The sequence below is a fragment of the Heptranchias perlo genome, chromosome 40 (genome assembly GCF_035084215.1).
Source record: "Heptranchias perlo isolate sHepPer1 chromosome 40, sHepPer1.hap1, whole genome shotgun sequence".
In the NCBI taxonomy this organism is placed as follows: domain Eukaryota; kingdom Metazoa; phylum Chordata; class Chondrichthyes; order Hexanchiformes; family Hexanchidae; genus Heptranchias; species Heptranchias perlo.
The window spans coordinates 18,476,869-18,493,561 of record NC_090364.1 but is presented as its reverse complement, the minus strand read 5'-3'; the positions used below and the strand labels follow the sequence as shown (position 1 = coordinate 18,493,561).

Below are 16,693 nucleotides of genomic sequence, written 5' to 3'. Positions count from 1 at the left end.
GGCCGGACATATGAGGAGAGGTTGAGTAGATTGGGACTCTACTCATTGGAGTTCAGAAGAATGAGAGGCGATCTTATTGAAACATATAAGATTGTGAAGGGTCTTGATCGGGTGGATGCAGTAAGGATGTTCCCAAAGATGGGTGAAACTAGAACTAGGGGGCATAATCTTAGAATAAGGGGCTGCTCTTTCAAAACTGAGATGAGGAGAAACTTCTTCACTCAGAGGGTGGTCGGTCTGTGGAATTTGCTGCCCCAGGAAGCTGTGGAAGCTACATCATTAGATAAATTTAAAACAGAAATAGACAGTTTCCTAGAAGTAAAGGGAATTAGGGGTTATGGGGAGCGGGCAGGAAATTGGACATGAAGCTGAGTTCGGATCGGTCAATGCCCTGTGGGTGGCGGAGAGGGCCCAGGGGCTATGTGGCCGGGTCCTGCTCCGACTTCTTGTGTTCTTTAGATTTGTGGTTGGGATCAGATCAGCCATGATCTTATTGAATGGCGGAGCAGGCTCGAGGGGCCGATTGGCCTACTCCTGCTCCAATTTCTTATGTTCTTATGTTCTTATGTTCTTAAACACCAGGGGATAGAGAGAGATGGAGAGAAACACCAGGGGATAGAGAGAGATGGAGAGAAACACCAGGGGATAGAGAGAGATGGAGAGAAACACCAGGGGATAGAGAGAGAGAAAGAAACACCAGGGGACAGAGAGAGAGAAAGAAACACCAGGGGATAGAGAGAGAGAGAGAAAGTGAGAAACACCAGGGGATAGAGAGAGGGAGAGAAAGTGAGAAACACCAGGGGATAGAGAGAGAGAGGGAGAGAAAGTGAGAAACACCAGGGGATAGAGAGAGAGAGAGAAAGTGAGAAACACCAGGGGATAGAGAGAGAGAGGGAGAGAACGTGAGAAACACCAGGGGACAGAGAGAGAGAGGGAGAGAGAGTGAGAAACACCAGGGGATAGAGAGAGATGGAGAGAAACACCAGGGGATAGAGAGAGATGGAGAGAAACACCAGGGGATAGAGAGAGATGGAGAGAAACACCAGGAGATAGAGAGAGATGGAGAGAAACACCAGGGGATAGAGAGAGAGAGAGAGAGAGAGAGAGAAACACCAGGGGATAGAGAGAGAGAGAGCGAGAAACACCAGGGGATAGAGAGAGAGAGAGAGAGAAACACCAGGGGATAGAGAGAGAGATGGAGAGAAACACCAGGGGATAGAGAGAGAGATGGAGAGAAACACCAGGGGATAGAGAGAGAGAGATGGAGAGAAACACCAGGGGATAGAGAGAGAGATGGAGAGAAACACCAGGGGATAGAGAGAGATGGAGAGAAACACCAGGGGATAGAGAGAGATGGAGAGAAACACCAGGGGATAGAGAGAGATGGAGAGAAACACCAGGGGATAGAGAGAGATGGAGAGAAACACCAGGGGATAGAGAGAGATGGAGAGAAACACCAGGGGATAGAGAGAGATGGAGAGAAACACCAGGGGATAGAGAGAGAGGGAGAGAAACACCAGGGGATAGAGAGAGATGGAGAGAAACACCAGGGGATAGAGAGAGAGATGGAGAGAAACACCAGGGCAGAGAGAGAGATGGAGAGAAACACCAGGGGATAGAGAGAGATGGAGAGAAACACCAGGGGATAGAGAGAGAGAGAGAGAGAGAAACACCAGGGGATAGAGAGAGAGATGGAGAGAAACACCAGGGGATAGAGAGAGAGATGGAGAGAAACACCAGGGGATAGAGAGAGAGAGAGAGAGAGAAATACCAGGGGATAGAGAGAGAAACACCAGGGGATAGAGAGAGAGAGAGAGAGAAACACCAGGAGATAGAGAGAGAGATGGAGAGAAACACCAGGGGATAGAGAGAGATGGAGAGAAACACCAGGGGATAGAGAGAGATGGAGAGAAACACCAGGGGATAGAGAGAGATGGAGAGAAACACCAGGGGATAGAGAGAGATGGAGAGAAACACCAGGGGATAGAGAGAGATGGAGAGAAACACCAGGGGATAGAGAGAGATGGAGAGAAACACCAGGGGATAGAGAGAGATGGAGAGAAACACCAGGGGATAGAGAGAGATGGAGAGAAACACCAGGGGATAGAGAGAGATGGAGAGAAACACCAGGGGATAGAGAGAGATGGAGAGAAACACCAGGGGATAGAGAGAGATGGAGAGAAACACCAGGGGATAGAGAGAGAGATGGAGAGAAACACCAGGGGATAGAGAGAGAGATGGAGAGAAACACCAGGGGATAGAGAGAGAGATGGAGAGAAACACCAGGGGATAGAGAGAGATGGAGAGAAACACCAGGGGATAGAGAGAGATGGAGAGAAACACCAGGGGATAGAGAGAGATGGAGAGAAACACCAGGGGATAGAGAGAGATGGAGAGAAACACCAGGGGATAGAGAGAGAGATGGAGAGAAACACCAGGGGATAGAGAGAGAGAGAGATGGAGAGAAACACCAGGGGATAGAGAGAGAGAGAGAGAGAGAAACACCAGGGGATAGAGAGAGAGATGGAGAGAAACACCAGGGGATAGAGAGAGAGATGGAGAGAAACACCAGGGGATAGAGAGAGATGGAGAGAAACACCAGGGGATAGAGAGAGATGGAGAGAAACACCAGGGGATAGAGAGAGAGAGAGAGAGAGAGAGAAACACCAGTGGATAGAGAGAGATGGAGAGAAACACCAGGGGATAGAGAGAGATGGAGAGAAACACCAGGGGATAGAGAGGGAGAGAAACACCAGGGGATAGAGAGAGAGGGAGAGGGAGAGAAACACCAGGGGATCGAGAGAGAGGGAGAGAAACACCAGGGGATAGAGAGAGAGGGAGAGGGAGAGAAACACCAGGGGATCGAGAGAGAGAAAGAAACACCAGGGGACAGAGAGAGAGAGAGAGAGAAAGTGAGAAACACCAGGGGATAGAGAGAGAGAGAGAAAGTGAGAAACACCAGGGGATAGAGAGAGAGAGGGAGAGAAAGTGAGAAACACCAGGGGATAGAGAGAGAGAGGGAGAGAAAGTGAGAAACACCAGGGGATAGAGAGAGAGAGAGAAAGTGAGAAACACCAGGGGATAGAGAGAGAGAGGGAGAGAAAGTGAGAAACACCAGGTGATGGAGAGAGAGAGGGAGAGAGAGTGAGAAACACCAGGGGATAGAGAGAGAGACAAATACCAGGGGATAGAGAGAGAGAGAAACACCAGGGGATAGAGAGAGAGAGAGAGAGAGAGAAACACCAGGGGATAGAGAGAGAGAAAGTGAGAAACACCAGGGGATAGAGAGAGAGAGGGAGAGAAAGTGAGAAACACCAGGGGATAGAGAGAGAGAGGGAGAGAGAGTGAGAAACATCAGGGGATAGAGAGAGAGAAACACCAGGGGATAGAGAGAGAGAGAAACACCAGGGGATAGAGGGAGAGAGAAGCACCAGGGGATAGAGAGAGAGAGAGAGAGAGAGAAACACCAGGGGATAGAGAGAGAGAGAAACACCAGGGGATCGAGAGAGAGAGAGAGAGAGAGAAACACCAGGGGATCGAGAGAGAGAGAGAGAGAGAGAGAAACACCAGGGGATAGATAGATCGATAGATAGAGAGAGAGAGAGAGAGAAACACCAGGAGATAGATAGAGAGAGCGAGAGAGAGAGAAAGTGAGAAACACCAGGGGATAGAGAGAGAGAGAGTGAGAAACACCAGGGGATAGAGAGTGAGAAACACCAGGGGATAGAGAGAGAGAGAGAGAGAGAGAGAAACACCTGAAACACATCTTGGCTCTTGCTGCTTTCCCCTGATAAGCCATCTCCACCAACAGTATCCAAAGCGGTATATCTATTTGAGAGGGAGATGGCCCCAGGGGACTCCTGCTGTACCTGCCTAGTCCTTTTACTCTGCCTGGCGGCCACACATTTCCTTTCTGGCTGCGTAATCTTTACCTGCGGTGTGATCACCTCACTGAACGTGCTATCCACGATAGTCTCAGCATCGCGGATGCTCCACAGTGAATCCACCTGCAGCTCCAGCTCTGAAATGCAGTTAGCCAGTAGCTGCAGCTGGACACACTTCCTGCACACATGGTCACCAGGGACACCTGTAGTGTCCATGACTTCCCACATAGTGCAGGAGGAGCATATCACGGGTGTGAGCTGTGCTGCCATGACTTTTTTTTTATTCGTTCATGGGATGTGGGCGTCGCTGGTGAGGCCGGCATTTATTGCCCATCCCTAATTGCCCTTGAGAAGGTGGTGGTGAGCCGCCTTCTTGAACCACTGCAGTCCGTGTGATGACGGTTCTCCCACAGTGCTGCTAGGAAGGGAGTTCCAGGATTTTGACCCAGCGACAATGAAGGAACGGCGATATATTTCCAAGTTGGGATGGTGTGTGACTTGGAGGGGAACGTGCAGGTGGTGTTGTTCCCATGTACATGCTGCTCTTGTCCTTCTAGGTGGTAGAGGTCGTGGGTTTGGGAGGTGCTGTCGAAGAAGCCTTGGCGAGTGCATCCTGTGGGTGGTACACACTGCAGCCACAGTGCGCCGGTGGTGAAGGGAGTGAATGTTTAGGGTGGTGGATGGGGTGCCAATCAAGCGGGCTGCTTTATCTTGGATGGTGTCGAGCTTTTTGAGTGTTGTTGGAGCTGCACTCATCCAAGCAAGTGGAGAGTATTCCATCACACTCCTGACTTGTGCCTTGTCGATGGTGGAAAGGCTTTGGGGAGTCCGGAGGTGAGTCACTCGCCACAGAATACCCAGCCTCTGACCTGCTCTCGTAGCCACATTATTTACGTGGCTGGTCCAGTTAAGTTTCTGGTCAATGGTGACCCCCAGGATGTTGATGGTGTGGGATTCGGCGATGGTAATGCCATTGAATGTCAAGGGGAGGTGGTTAGACTGTCTCTTGTTGGAGATGGTCATTGCCTGGCACTTATCTGGTGCGAATGTTACTTGCCACTTATGAGCCCAAGCCTGGATGTTGTCCAGGCCTTGCTGCATGCGAGCTCAGACTGCTTCATTATTTGAGGGGTTGCAAATGGAACTGAACACTGTGCAATCATCAGCGAACATCCCCATTTCTGACCTTATGATGGAGGGAAGGTCATTGATGAAGCAGCTGAAGATGGTTGGGCCTAGGACACTGCCCTGAGGAACTCCTGCAGCAATGCCCTGGGGTTGAGATGTTTGGCCTCCAACAACCACTACCATCTTCCTTTGTGCTAAGTATGATCCCAGCCACTGGAGAGTTTTCCCCCTGATTCCCATTGACTTCAATTTTACTAGGGCTCCTTGGTGCCACACTCGGTCAAATGCTGCCTTGATGTCAAGGGCAGTCACTCTCACCTCACCTCTGGAATTCAGATCTTTTGTCCATGTTTGGACCAAGGCTGTAATGAGGTCTGGAGCCGAGTGGTCCTGGCGGAACCCAAACTGAGCATCGGTGAGCAGGTTATTGGTAAGTGCTGCTTGATAGCACTGTCGACGACACCTTCCATTACTTTGCTGATGATTGGCCACATAAGAACATAAGAAATTGGAGCAGGAGTAGGCCAATCGGCCCCTCGAGCCTGCTCCGCCATTCAATAAGATCATGGCTGATCTGATCCCAACCACAAATCTAAAGAACACAAGAAGTAGGAGCAGGACCCGGCCACACAGCCCCTGGGCCCTCTGCGCCACCCACAGGGCATTGACCGATCCGAACTCAGCTTCATGTCCAATTTCCTGCCCGCTCCCCATAACCCCTAATTCCCTTTACTTCTAGAAAACTGTCTATTTCTGTTTTAAATTTATCTAATGATGTAGCTTCCACAGCTTCCTGGGGCAGCAAATTCCACAGACCTACCACCCTCTGAGTGAAGAAGTTTCTCCTCATCTCAGTTTTGAAAGAGCAGCCCCTTATTCTAAGATTATGCCCCCAAGTTCTAGTTTCACCCATCTTTGGGAACATCCTTACTGCATCCACCCGATCAAGCCCCTTCACAATCTTATATGTTTCAATAAGATCGCCTCTCATTCTTCTGAACTCCAATGAGTAGAGTCCCAATCTACTCAACCTCTCCTCATATGTCCGCCCCCTCATCCCCGGGATTAACCGAGTGAACCTTCTTTGTACTGCCTCGAGAGCAAGTATGTCTTTTCTTAAGTATGGAGACCAAAACTGTATGCAGTATTCCAGGTGCGGTCTCACCAATACCTTATATAACTGCAGCAATACCTCCCTGTTTTTATATTCTATCCCCCTAGCAATAAAAGCCAACATTCCGTTGGCTTTCTTGATCACCTGCTGCACCTGCATACCAACTTTTTGATTTTCTTGCACTAGGACCCCCAGATCCCTTTGTACTGCAGTACTTTCCAGTCTCTCGCCATTAAGAAAATAACTTGCTCTCTGATTTTTCCTGCCAAAGTGCATAACCTCACATTTTCCAATATTATTGCATCTGCCAAATCTCCGCCCACTCACCCAGCCTGTCTATATCCCCTTGCAGGTTTTTTATGTCCTCCTCACTCTCTACTTTCCCTCCCATCTTTGTATCATCTGCAAATTTTGATATGTTGCACTCGGTCCCCTCCTCCAAATCGTTAATATAGATTGTAAAGAGTTGGGGACCCAGCACCGACCCCTGTGGAACACCACTGGTTACTGGTTGCCAGTCCGAAAATGAACCATTTATCCCAACTCTCTGCTTCCTGTTCGATAACCAATCCTCCACCCATGCCAGAATATTACCCCCAATCCCGTGATTTGTCCTGCTTTTTGTGGACAGAACTTAGCTGGGCAATTTTCCACATTGTCGGGTTGATGCCAGTGTTGTAGCTGTACTGGAACAGCTTGACTAGAGGTGCAGCTAGTTCTGGAGCACAAGTCTTCAGCACTACAGCCGGGATGTTGTTGGGGCCCATAGCCTTTGCTTTATCCAGTGCACTCAGCCGTTTCTTGATATCACGTGGAGTGAATTGAATTGGCTGAACACTGGCTTCTGTGATGGTGGGGATATCGGGAGGAGGCCGAGATGGATCATCCACTCGGCACTTCTGGCTGAAGATGGTTGCAAACGCTTCAGCCTTGTCTTTTGCACTCACGTGCTGGACTCTGCCATCATTGAGGATAGGGATGTTTACAGAGCCTCCTCCTCCCGTTAGTTGTTTAATTGTCCACCACCATTTATGACTGGATGTGGCAGGACTGTGGAGCTATGATCTGATCCGTTGGTTGTGGAATTGCTTAGCTCTGTCTATAGCATGTTGCTTCCGCTGACCTGTGTTGTCGATTCACCAGGTTGGCACCTCATTTTTAGGTACGCCTGGTGCTGCTCTTGGCATTCTCTTCTACACTCCTCATTGAACCAGGGTTGATCCCCTGGCTTGTTGGTAATGGTAGAGTGAGGAATATGCCGGGCCATTACCTGAGGTTACAGATTGTGCTGGAATACAAATCTGCTGCTGCTGATGGCCCACAGCGCCTCATGGAGGCCCAGTTTTGAGCTGCTCGATCTGTTCTGAATCTATCCCATTTAGCACGGTGGTAGTGCCACACAACACGTTGGATGGTGTCCTCAGTGCGAACACGGGGCTTCATCTCCACGAGGACTGTGCGGTGGTCACTCCTACCAATACTGTCATGGACAGATGCATCTGTGACAGGTAGATTGGTGAAGATGAGGTCAAGTAGGTTTTTCCCTCATGTTGGTTCGCTCACCACCTGCCGCAGGCCCAGTCTGGCAGCTATGTCCTTCAGGACTCGGCCAGCTCGGTCAGTCTTGTTGCTACCGAGCCACTCTTGGTGATGGACATTGAAGTCCCCCACCCAGAGTACATTTTGTGCCCTTGCTACCCTCAGTGCTTCCTCCAAGTGGTGCTCAACATGGAGGAGGACTGATTCATCAGCTGAGGGAGGGCAGTAGGTGGTAATCAGCAGGAGGTTTCCTTGCCCATGTTTGACCTGATGCCATGACATTTCAAGGGGTCCAGAGTCAATGTTGAGGACTCCCAGGGCCACTCCCTCCTGACTGTATATCACCTGGACTGGAGCATCTATATCACTGTTCGTGACCTGAATTCTGCTCTTAACCCTTCTTTTAATCTTTAAACTATTTTTTTTACTATTGTTTCTAACTGAGCCCTCCCCCACCACCAATTTATTAAACCGGCGGATAGAGAGAAAGAGAAACACCGGGGGATAGAGAGAAAGAGGAACACCGGGGGGATAGAGAGAAAGAGAGAGAGAGAGAGAGAGACACTGGGGGATAGAGAGAGAGAGAGAGAGAGAGAGACTGGGCGATAAATAGAAAGAGAAATACGGGGGGACAGAGAGAAAGAGGAACATGGGGGGATAGAGAGAGAAAGAGGAACACGGGGGGATAGAGAGAAAGAGAAACACGGGGGGATAGAGAGAAAGAGAAACACGGGGGGATAGAGGGAGAAAGAGAAACACGGGGGGATAGAGAGAAAGAGGAACACGGGGGGATAGAGAGAGAAAGAGGAACACGGGGGGATAGAGAGAAAGAGGAACACGGGGGGATGGAGAGAAAGAGGAACACGGGGGGATGAAGAGAAAGAGGAACACGGGGGGATGAAGAGAAAGAGAAACACGGGGGGATGGAGAGAAAGAGAAACACGGGGGGATGGAGAGAAAGAGGAACACGGGGGGATGGAGAGAAAGAGAAACACGGGGGGATAGAGAGAAAGAGAAACACGGGGGGATAGAGAGAAAGAGGAACACGGGGGGATAGAGAGAAAGAGAAACACGGGGGGATGGAGAGAAAGAGGAACACGGGGGGATAGAGAGAAAGAGAAACACGGGGGGATAGAGAGAAAGAGAAACACGGGGGGATAGAGAGAAAGAGGAACACGGGGGGATAGAGAGAAAGAGGAACACGGGGGGATAGAGAGAAAGAGAAACACGGGGGGATAGAGAGAAAGAGGAACACGGGGGGATAGAGAGAAAGAGGAACACGGGGGGATAGAGAGAAAGAGAAACACGGGGGTTGGAGAGAAAGAGGAACACGGGGGGATAGAGAGAAAGAAACACGGGGGGTTAGAGAGAAAGAGGAACACGGGGGGATAGAGAGAAAGAGGAACACGGGGGGATAGAGAGAAAGAGGAACACGGGGGGATAGAGGGAGAAAGAGAAACACGGGGGGATGGAGAGAAAGAGGAACACGGGGGGATAGAGAGAAAGAGAAACACGGGGGGATGGAGAGAAAGAGGAACACGGGGGGATAGAGAGAAAGAGGAACACGGGGCGATAGAGAGAGAGAGGAACACGGGGGGATAGAGAGAAAGAGGAACACGGGGCGATAGAGAGAGAGAGGAACACGGGGCGATAGAGAGAAAGAGGAACACGGGGGGATAGAGAGAAAGAGGAACACGGGGAAATAGAGAGAAAGAGGAACACGGGGGGATAGAGAGAGAAAGAGAAACACGGGGGGATAGAGAGAAAGAGGAACACGGGGGGATAGAGAGAGAAAGAGGAACACGGGGGGATAGAGGGAGAAAGAGAAACACGGGGGGATAGAGAGAAAGAGGAACACGGGGGGATAGAGAGAGAAAGAGGAACACGGGGGGATAGAGAGAAAGAGGAACACGGGGGGATAGAGAGAGAGAGGAACACGGGGGGATAGAGAGAAAGAGAAACACGGGGGGATGGAGAGAAAGAGGAACACGGGGGGATAGAGAGAAAGAAACACGGGGGGATAGAGAGAAAGAGGAACACGGGGGGATGAAGAGAAAGAGGAACACGGGGGGATGAAGAGAAAGAGAAACACGGGGGGATGGAGAGAAAGAGAAACACGGGGGGATGGAGAGAAAGAGGAACACGGGATGGAGAGAAAGAGGAACACGGGGGGATGAAGAGAAAGAGGAACACGGGGGGATGAAGAGAAAGAGAAACACGGGGGGATGGAGAGAAAGAGAAACACGGGGGGATGGAGAGAAAGAGGAACACGGGGGGATGGAGAGAAAGAGAAACACGGGGGGATAGAGAGAAAGAGAAACACGGGGGGATAGAGAGAAAGAGGAACACGGGGGGATAGAGAGAAAGAGAAACACGGGGGGATGGAGAGAAAGAGGAACACGGGGGGATAGAGAGAAAGAGAAACACGGGGGGATAGAGAGAAAGAGAAACACGGGGGGATAGAGAGAAAGAGGAACACGGGGGGATAGAGAGAAAGAGGAACACGGGGGGATGGAGAGAAAGAGAAACACGGGGGGATGGAGAGAAAGAGAAACACGGGGGGATAGAGAGAAAGAGGAACACGGGGGGATAGAGAGAAAGAGGAACACGGGGGGATAGAGAGAAAGAGAAACACGGGGGTTGGAGAGAAAGAGGAACACGGGGGGATAGAGAGAAAGAAACACGGGGGGATAGAGAGAAAGAGGAACACGGGGGGATAGAGAGAAAGAGAAACACGGGGGGATGGAGAGAAAGAGGAACACGGGGGGATAGAGAGAAAGAGGAACACGGGGCGATAGAGAGAGAGAGGAACACGGGGGGATAGAGAGAAAGAGGAACACGGGGGGATAGAGAGAAAGAGGAACACGGGGGGATAGAGAGAAAGAGGAACACGGGGGGATAGAGAGAAAGAGAAACACGGGGGGATGGAGAGAAAGAGGAACACGGGGGGATAGAGAGAAAGAGGAACACGGGGCGATAGAGAGAGAGAGGAACACGGGGGGATAGAGAGAAAGAGGAACACGGGGCGATAGAGAGAGAGAGGAACACGGGGCGATAGAGAGAAAGAGGAACACGGGGGGATAGAGAGAAAGAGGAACACGGGGAAATAGAGAGAAAGACATTGACCAGGACAGTGAGAAAAATTCTGTTTAAATTTGCTGTGTGGCCAACAAGAAAGAATGCAATAAATAATCCACGGACAAAATGTGTTTCATTTTGTCACATACAGGGAGAGTGTGATACTGAGACAGAATCACACAGGCACAGGTCGCGACAGACAATCAAATAGGCACACGTAGGGACAGATAGAATCACAGACACACGTAGAGACAGACAGAATCACACAGGCAAAATTTTTTCTTCGCCAGCACCTCCCAAACCCGCGACCTCTACCACCTAGAAGGACAAGGGCAGCAGGCACATGGGAACAACACCACCTGCACGTTCCCCTCCAAGTCACACACCATCCCGACTTGGAAATATATCGCCGTTCCTTCATCGTCGCTGGGTCAAAATCCTGGAACTCCCTTCCTAACAGCACTGTGGGAGAACCTTCACCACACGGACTGCAGCGGTTCAAGAAGGCGGCTCACCACCACCTTCTCAAGGGCAATTAGGGATGGGCAATAAATGCCGGCCTCGCCAGCGACACCCACATCACATGAACAAATAAATAAAACAATCACACAGGCACACATAGTGACAGACAGAATCACACAGGCACACAGACAATCAAACAGGCACATATAGAGACAGACACAATCAGACAGACATATAGAGACAGACACAATCAGACAGACATATAGAGACAGACACAATCAGACAGACATATAGAGACAGACACAATCAGACAGACATATAGAGACAGACAGAATCATACAAGTGCACATAGAGACAGACACAATCACACAGGCATTTGTAGAAAGGGAGACACAAAGACAGACACACATATTGATAAAACAGAGTTTCAAAGGCACACACACAGAGACAGACCCACATAAACACACATGTAGAGAGACACAAAGACAGAATCACAAAGAGAGAGACCGAGATGGTCACACAGATACAGAGAGAGAGACATGTAGAGAGAGAGACACACAGACGCACGTAGAGACACACTAAGACAGTCACACAGACATATGTACAGAGAGAAACAGACTGTCACACAGACGCACATAGAGAGACTCAGAGACAGTCACACAGACATACGTACAGAGAGACACAGACACAGACACAGTGACAGAGACATAGAATCATAGAAAGGTTACAGCACGGAAGGAGTTGGGATGTCTTGTTGAAGTTGTACAGGGCATTGGTGAGGCCACACTTGGAGTACTGTGTACAGTTCTGGTCACCCTATTATAGAAAGGATATTATTAAACTAGAAAGAGTGCAGAAAAGATTTACTAGGATGCTACCGGGACTTGATGGTTTGACTTACAGGGAGAGGTTAGACAGACTGGGACTTTATTCCCTGGAGAGTAGGAGGTTAAGGGGTGATCTTATAGAAGTCTATAAAATAATGAGGGGCATAGATAAGGTCGATAGTCAAAATCTTTTCCCAAAGGTAGGGGAGTCTATAACGAGGGGGCACAGATTTAAGGTGAGAGGGGAGAGATACAAAAGGATCCAGAGGGGCAATTTTTTCACTCAAAGGGTGGTGAGTGTCTGGAACGAGCTGCCAGAGGCAGTAGTAGAGGCGGGTACAATTTTGTCTTTTAAAAAGCATTTGGACAGTTACATGGGGAAGATGGGTATCGAGGGATATGGGCCAAGTGCAGGCAATTGGGACTAGCTTAGTGGTATAAACTGGGCGACATGGACATGTTGGGCCGAAGGGCCTGTTTCCATGTTGTAACTTCTATGAGGCCATTTGGCCCATCGAGTCCACGCCAGCTCTATGCAGGAGCAATCCAGCTAGTCCCACTCCCCCATCCTATCCGACAATTTTTTTCCTTTCAAGTACTTATCCAGTTCCCTTTTAAAAGCCATGATTGAATCCGCCTCCACCGCCCCCTCAGGCAGTGCATTCCAGATCCTAACCACTCACTGCGTAAAAATGTTTTTCCTCATGTCACCTTTGGTTCTTTTGCCAATCACCTTAAATCTATGCCCTCTGGTTCTTGACCCTTCTGCCAATGGGAACAGTTTCTCTCTATCTACTCTGTCTAGACCCTTCATGATTTTGAATACCTCTATCAAATCTCCTCGCAACCGTCTCTGTTCCAAGGAGAACAACCCCAGCTTCTCCAGTCTATCCACATAACTAAAGTCCCTCATCCCTGGAATTATTCTAGTAAATCTCTTCTGCACCCTCTCTAAGGCCTTCACATCTTTCCTAAAGTGCGGTGCCTAGACCTGAACACACTACTCCAGTTGTGGCCGAACCAGTGTTTTATAAAGGTTCATCATGACTTCCTTGCTTTTGTACTCTATGCCTCTATTTATAAAGCCCATGATCCCGTTTGCTTTTTTAAATGCTTTTTCGACCTGCCCTGCCACCTTCAACAATTTATGCACATATACCCCCAGATCTCTCTGTTCCTGTACCCCTTTTAGAATTGTGCCCTCCAGTTTATATTGCCTCTCCTCGTTCTTCATACCGAAATGTATCACTTTGCATTTTTCTGCGTTAAATTTCATCTGCCACGTGTCCGCGCATTCCACCAGCCTGTCCATATCCTCCTGAATTCTATCACTATCCTCCTCACTGTTTACTACCCTTCCAAGTTTTGTGTCACCTGCAAACTTTGAAATTATGCCCTGTGCACCCAAGTCCAAATCATTAATATATATCAAGGAAAGCAGTGGTCCCAGCACCAACCCTTGGGGAACACCACTGTACACCTCCCTCCAGTCCGAAAAACAACCGTTCACCACTACTCTCTGCTTCCTGTCCCTTAGCCAATTCTGTATCCATGTTGCTACTGCCCCCTTTATTCCAAGGGCCGCAATCTTGATGACAAGCCTATCATGCGGTACTTTATCAAACGCCTTTGATATACACCACATCAAACACATTGCCCTCACCTACCCTCTCTATTACCTCATCAAAAAAACTCCATCAGGTTAGTTAAACACGATTTGCCTTTAACAAATCCTGCTGGCTTTCCCTAATCAATCCACACTCATCCAAGTGACTGTTAATTCTGTCCCAGATTATCATTTCTAAAAGTTTCCCCACCAACCAGGTTAAACTGACCTGTAGTTGCCGGGTTTATCCTTACACCCTTTTTTGAACAAGGGTGTAACATTTGCAATTCTCCAGTCCTCTGGCACCTCCCCTGTATCTAAGGATGTTTAGAAGATTATGACCAGTACCTCCGCAATTTCTACCCTCACTTCCCTCAGCAACCAAGGATGCATCCCATCCGGACCTGGTGACTTACCTACTTTAAGTACAGCCAGCCTTTCTAGTGCCTCCTCTTTATCAATTATTAGCCCATCCAGTATCTCAACTATATTTTCCTTTACTGAGACTCAGGCACCATCTTCTTCCTTGGTAAAGACAGATGCAAAGTACTCATTTAGTACCTCGGCCATGCCCTCTGCCTCCATGAGTAGATCTCCTTTATGGTCCCTAATCGGCCCCAACCCTCGTCTTACTACTCGTTTTCTATTTATATGCCTGTAGAAGACGTTTGGATTCCCTTTTATGTTGGCCGCCAGTCGATTCTCATACTCTCTCTTTGCCCCTCTTATTTCCTTTCTCACTTCTCCTCTGAACTTTCTATATTCTGCCTGGTTCTCACTTGTGTTATCAACCTGACATCTGTCATACACCCCTTTTTTCTGTTTCATCTTACTCACTATCTCTTTTGTCATCCAGGGAGCTCTGGCTTTAGTTGCCCTACCTTTCTCCCTCATGGGAATGTACCTAGACTGTACCCGAACCATCTCCTCTTTAAAGGCCGCCCACTGTCCAATTACAGTTTTGCCTGCCAATCTTTGATTCCAATTTACTCGGGCCAGGTCTGCTCTCATCCCACTGAAATTGGCCCTCCTCCATTTAAGTACTTTTACTTTAAAGTGGTCTGTGTCCTTTTCCATTAGCTATTCTAAACCTTATGACACTATGATCACTGTTCCCTAAATGTTCCCCCACTGACACTTGCTCCACTTGGCCCACCTCATTCCCCAGAACCAAGTCCAGCAATGTCTCCTTCCTCATTGGGCCGGAAACGTACTGGTCAAGAAAGTTCTCCTGAACACATTTCAAAAATTCCTCCCCCTCTTTGCCCCTTTATATTATTACTATCCCAGTCTATATTAGGATAGATGAAGTCCCCCATTATCACTACTCTATGGCTCTTTCACCTCTGTAATTTCCCTACAAATTTGTTCCTCTATCTCCTTCCCACAAGTTGGTGGCCTATAGAATACACCCAGTAGTGTAATGGCACCTTTATTGTTTCTTAACTCTAAACAAATAGATTCTGTCCTTGACCCCTCCAGGACATCCTCTCTCTCCAGCACTGCAATATTCTCCTTAATCAATACTGCCACCCCCCTTCCCTCCTTTCTTTCCTTCCTTTCCTTCCCTATCTTTCCTGAACACCTTGTATCCAGGAATATTTAGTATCCAATCCTGCCCTTTTTTGAGCCAGGTCTCCGTTATCACCATGACACCATATTCCCATGTGGCTATTTGCGCCTCCAGCTCACCAACCTTGTTTACCACACTTCGTGCATTTACACACATGCACTGTAAACCTAGCTTAGACCTTCTTGTACTCTCTCTCAGTCTGATCCCATCTAATACTGTACTATCTCTTACTCTAGTGCTATCTGTCTCTCCCAATCCTTTGTGCACCTTGTTTCTCCTTTCCAATGCTACATCCTGGTGCCCATCCCCCTGCCAAATTCGTTTAAACCCTCCCCCCCACAGCACTAGTGAACCTCCCCACGAGGATATTGGTCCCGGCTCTGTTGAGGTGCAACCCGTTTGGCCTGTACAGGTCCCACCTCCCCCAGAACTGGTCCCAATGCCCCAGGAATCTAAAGCCCTCCCTCCTGCACCATCTCTCCAGCCACGCTTTCATCTGCTGTATCCTCCTATTTCTATACTCACTAGCGCGTGGCACCAGGAGTAATCAGGAGATTACTGCCTTTGAGGTCCTGCTTATTAATCTCTTTCCTAACTCCTTAAAATCTGCCTGCAGGACCTCATCTCTCTTTCTACCTTTGTTGTTGGTACCGATATGGACCACGACCTCTGGCTGTTCCCCCTCCCCCTCCAGAATGCTCTGCAGCCGCTCAGTGATATCTTTGACCCTGGCACCAGGGAAGCAACATTGAGAGACACAGAAGCAGAGTCACACAGACACATTTAGAGACAGACACAGGGACAGCGTATCACAGACAGATGTAGAGGGAGCCACAGAGACGGACACAGGTAGAGATGGAGACAGTCACACACACACAGAATGGCACATATATACAGACAGGCACAATGAGAAGATAGAAAGAGCTTCCCAAAGACAAATTCTGTATCTCAGGCTGTGTTCCCTCCAATTGCTGTTCCAGGATATCTGCTCTTACTGACCAACAATCCTCACCTGTCTTGTTGCAGTGATGATGCAGGAATCCAAACTGAATAATTTCCAACAGAGGCAGCTAAACAGAAGGCTTCAGGGTGAGTATATTTACACATGTGCTTCTCACGCTGTATTTTGCAGTAAACAAAAACCCGTGCTGTACCTGCCCTGGGAGTGTTTGATGGGACAGTGTAGAGGGAGCTTTACTCTGTATCTAACCCGTGCTGTACCTGCCCTGGGAGTGTTTGATGGGACAGTGTAGAGGGAGCTTTACTCTGTATCTAACCCGTGCTGTACCTGCCCTGGGAGTGTTTGATGGGACAGTGTAGAGGGAGCTTTACTCTGTATCTAACCCGTGCTGTACCTGCCCTGGGAGTGTTTGATGGGACAGTGTAGAGGGAGTTTTATTCTGTATCTAACCCATGCTGTACCTGCCCTGGGAGTGTTTGATGGGACAGTGTAGAGGGAGCTTTACTCTGTATCTAACCCAT

The 16,693-nt window shown here is 49.0% G+C and overlaps 1 protein-coding gene across 1 annotated transcript in view; it reads left to right on the top strand.

Annotated features, from left to right (window-relative positions):
* The window catches only part of c40h22orf23 (chromosome 40 C22orf23 homolog), a 128,184-nt gene that overhangs the window by 26,733 nt on the left and 84,758 nt on the right, over window positions 1–16,693 (top strand). Inside the window, exon 2 of the mRNA XM_067974226.1 lies at window positions 16,238–16,300. Within this exon, the coding sequence (XP_067830327.1) occupies window positions 16,238–16,300 (63 nt within the window). The remainder of the gene's footprint in view (window positions 1–16,237; window positions 16,301–16,693) is intronic.